This window comes from Plasmodium gonderi, assembly GCF_002157705.1.
Source record: "Plasmodium gonderi DNA, contig: Pgo-contig_270, whole genome shotgun sequence".
Classification (NCBI taxonomy): Eukaryota; Apicomplexa; class Aconoidasida; order Haemosporida; family Plasmodiidae; genus Plasmodium; species Plasmodium gonderi.
Genome location: NW_021629180.1, coordinates 4,560 through 9,372, shown reverse-complemented (window position 1 = coordinate 9,372; position 4,813 = coordinate 4,560). Strand labels below are relative to the sequence as shown.

The 4,813-nt window shown below is 20.5% G+C and overlaps 1 protein-coding gene across 1 annotated transcript; it reads right to left on the bottom strand.

Moving 5' to 3' along the window:
* PGO_002525 (variable surface protein) lies at positions 1-347 on the bottom strand (the record flags this gene model as incomplete). The annotated part of the gene is made up of 2 exons (XM_028691143.1): positions 1-213; positions 321-347. Coding segments are annotated over 2 exons (240 nt in total), but the record flags the coding sequence as incomplete, so codon positions are not given.
* Between the last annotated feature and the right edge of the window lie 4,466 nt (positions 348-4,813).

The window sequence follows — 4,813 nt, the reverse complement described above, 5'->3', positions numbered from 1 at the left end:
AATGTAACATACAGTAATATATAATTGTTCTGCTAAGGACAAACGCGGGAATATATTTGTTATATACATAAATATAATATTAAGAACTGGTGCACAAAGAATGCAACTAACAAAATTCAAGGAATTATTTTTTTTTGAATAACACAATAATAAGTTTGAAATGAATGTATTTATTATATATATGTATTCTTTTAAAGTTACAATATTTTTACTCTTTCATACGAATAAACACAGTGTAAAAATTAGACATATAATAATTCCAAAATGTATAATGATTCATGATTATATTTATGGTTGAATATGTTCATTTATTATTATACCATATTACTTATTATTAATTTTTTCATATATTATTGTTTTGGGATACAAATAAAATGTTTTTATTTATACTGCATATATTATTTCGTAATGATCATAAACACTAGGAAAATATGCTATATGATAAAAATATATGAATATATATTATATTGACTAATTTTTTTATATTAATATTTATTATATTATTGTGTTATTACTTGAACATTATAGTAAAATAGTGAGTTTAAGTTCTTGTTACATATTTGTTTCATGTAATCATAAATACTTCGTTATTTATACTGGTTATAAATTATAATAGAATATCATAAATTTTATATACTTTTCTTTTTAATCCTTATATATTTATCATTGCTATTGCTTTTGTTTTCAAAAATTTTAATCCACATTTATTATGAGAAAGATAATATACAATTTATATAAAGCTATGTTTAATCATTTGTAATAATATTTTTAATTAATATAACTATTAGTATAACAGATATTTCTTTTATACACAATGTAAAACATAATATTTTTTAAATTTTATTAAAATCATTAAAAATGTTTATAATAAATTACATATTAATATATAAATAATTTTTGTGCAACAATTCACTTTCTATATATGATTTGTGTATTTAATTATACTTTATTGTCTGATTTAGAATTGCTCACGAAATATAACTTCCATGAATTTTTTTTTTTTTTGAAGTATAAATTATAGTGTTTATAGTATACATATATGAAATATTTGGCTCATAAATAATTATTTTTTTATATTTTACAGGAATATACAAATATTAATTTGTGTTACGTATTTAATAATATACATCTAATTTATTATTTGTAAATAAAGGGAAAAAATTGAGTCATTGTATTAACCGTTGCATTATAATATGCGTGAAAACAACATAATGCCGTTTTTATGTATCTATTATTTTTTCTTTTATTCATAGTTATTAATAATTTTATATGATTTTACTTTGTCAATAATTATGCCATATTAAAGCACAACGAATTGGAATATAATTCCTATATTACATATTTATATCTATTGGAAATGCTTATGGCAGGGGAACATATAGAGCTTTATTTAAAAGTTCTTCAGTTTATAAGAGTACAATTAAATTTATATTGGAAAAAATAGCATACGATAAATAATATAAGCATATCAATTTCTCTTATAAAATATATAAACACTGTGGTTCTGTGTATTGAAAATGTTTTGATAAGAGTAAATTTCATAATTAAATAAAAAATTATAAAAAAAATATCTAGATATCCTTTTATAGACCTTAAATATGGAAGAAATGTGGAGTTATAATTATATGCAAAAGGTATGGAATTAAATAACGATCATAATTCCAGTATATTTCAGCGTTCTCACAATTTTGGTAAATAGGAAAATTTTAAGCATTATATACCTTTGAATATATATTAGAGGATTAGGCAATTCTAAGTCTTATGAATGTTCAAAATTAATAGAATTTAATATGTTCACCTGAAAATTATGAAGTATATATATTATGTATTTTTTATAACGAAATATAATAATATAATCATAACACTTTAATTAGATTAGAATTATCGTTTTAAAAATATATTGTCTTTTTCACAACATTTTGTGTATGCTTTACTTTAAAGAGTATTAAAATTTCATTTTTACTATATTCAGCTTTATTTTATTTATTATTTACTACTCCTTATAATAAAAATTTGAAAGATATTAGTTCATTTTGAAAGAATATCTTATTAATATATCAATTAACATTCAACTGTGTTTGATTATACTGTAAGAAATATTTAGCTTTTATATATTGTTATTAGAGAGAGCAAAATAAATCTCATTCTCGTACAACATTGTATGTTTCTTTTAAACAAATATTTTTTCAAACTATATAATTATTTATATAATTACTCAGAATAATATATTATATTACATATTCTATTTCTGGAAATATTACTTGATAGTTCTGATGGTTGCTATATATTATATTCATTATATATGTATTCTCATTGTTTTCTCTTTCTCATTATTCTACTCCCTAAGTATGATTCACAAATGAGCTAATTTACAATAAAAATATCCATGTATTAAAAATGTAACTTTATTTTGATAAATTATATATTTTATTATAATTATTAGGATTAATAATTTTATAGAACAAATATACATAAACCACATCATAATTAATCTTATACAAAATAATTATAAAAATGGATATTACTATTGTTACAGAAATTGTAGTTATGTTAGGAATGGTTGAGATAAGTGGTTGGAAAGAAGGTGTCAATAGATGCGTATAAACGACATGAGTTATATTTTTCATTTATGTATTATATCGACATTTAAGCTTTTCTGTTACATTACTAAAATCTTTGTTATTGTTATGTTTGCATTCATTCTTGCATTCCATATATTTATTAAAACATTCTTTGGTACTTTTACATTTTTTGGTATCGGATAATTCTTCAACATTCTCCACATTTTCAAGTTTTGTATTCATGTCTTATATATGCATATGTTTTTTGAGTTTATATACTGTAACATTTTACATCCTTCACATGTTCCAAATTTATAAAATTTGTCTCAATTATTTCGAGTGAATATTGGGTTAGTGGGGGATATATGGAACCTTATTATATTCCATAAATTGGCTTCTACATGTTACATAATATTTATATATAGCGCTTTATCATGTACAGCGTTTATATATAATTTTTCGCTTTATAAGTTTTTTTTGAGTATTAAAATTAGAAAGAGAATAACATTTTATCTATTATTTATGAAAATGAATTAAATAGTGTACATTAATTATATAAAGTAGAGAAAAAAAGTACCCTATATATATATTTTATACTGTTACATAATAATGAATTTATATCAGGATAAATTAAAAATAATCCAAGTCCATCCTAACGCTTAACAAATCTACAATAGTACAATTATAATAAAAATTGTTTCAAAATATGCTATAATTAGAAGAATAGAATTTTTTTATGAAGAGCTAAATGAGTGATGAATTAATTATAAAAATTTTTTCCTTGCGAAAAAAACATTCCTTATATGACAAAATAAACAATTTTGAGAATAAATAACAATTCTAAATAAAAAATTCATGTAACGGTGAATCCATTTATTACAAAATTTAACTCAGAAATTAATTATTAATTTTTTTTAAAATTTAAGAATGAATAGCATGAGTGTCATTTAAATACAGAAAAATGTTATGAAATATTTTTATAAATTTTAATTGATCCCTAAAATTTGATTCGCCGTATATTCTGGAGTAAGCACATGAAACATACACATTTTTTTTTAGAAAAAGTTGCAACAAACGTAAGCTGCATTATAAAGGCTTTTTTGGGTTTTATTATGTGTGCAATAAAAAATATTTCATAGATTAACATTTGAATAATTGAATAATAAGCAATTAAAATTTAAATGTAATTTATTCCAAATTAACTGAAGAAAAAATACATGAATTATAATATTGTTGTAAAGATAACTAAATGATATAGATCATTTCTTAAAATATTTTTGAGAAATATATTAATTTGTGAAATAGAGTTTTATATTATTTATATAGTGTAAGTACAAATGAAAATATTTACAATGATAACTTATGTTAGCATATATTTTTGTATTGATGTGTGTACCATTATTTATATCTAGCGCATAATTTATTGTTGATCAATTAAAATATAATTAATGATGATAATGAGGTTTCATAAAATTTAAGAACCTTTTTTATATTTAACATATTAAAGTTTCTTATAAATACATACTTAGTTTTCACTTAGGTGACATTTTTTAATAGTGTATTATTTATATTATTTACATATATATATTTTTAATTATATGCTTTTTTGACGAAAAAGTTAATTAGAAAATTAATATATTACAAATTAGATAGCCTCTATACGTAAAAGAAATTATGAAAAACCACGTGTACGTTTATTTTTTAGTTTTTCTTTAAACATCAATAAGAAAATATAAAAGCAAGATTAAATTTTAAATAAGTTATATAAAACATAAAATCATAAAATATTCAATATATTAATATTAAAAAAAAAGAGAAATAATACTGATTCGAAATATTTTATAGTTTTTCCTATTATCACACATAAAAAAGTTATTAAATATACATCAAAAAAGAAAAAAAAAGAATTGAATAAAACTACCTAGACATATTAGCTAATAATGAGACATATGATTGATATTACAAAGAAATTTTTTATTTTTAACTTCTGTTACCCTTGACTGTATCCTACATCATACACATCATGATTTTTATTTTTACCTTTAGTTTGACCATCTTTTTTTTTTTTTTTTTTTTTCTTAGGCCTTGTTTTCTGTTCTTCATCATTAGTTTGTTCCATTGTAGGTCCCAAATCTGTAAATTCTTGCTTTTTTTTTTTTTTCTTTCTTGGTTCTTGCTCCTGCCCATATAAAAATGGTTTCTGATACTTATTTGGGTGCATACCATCACCTTGAAACATATGTTGTTTCATG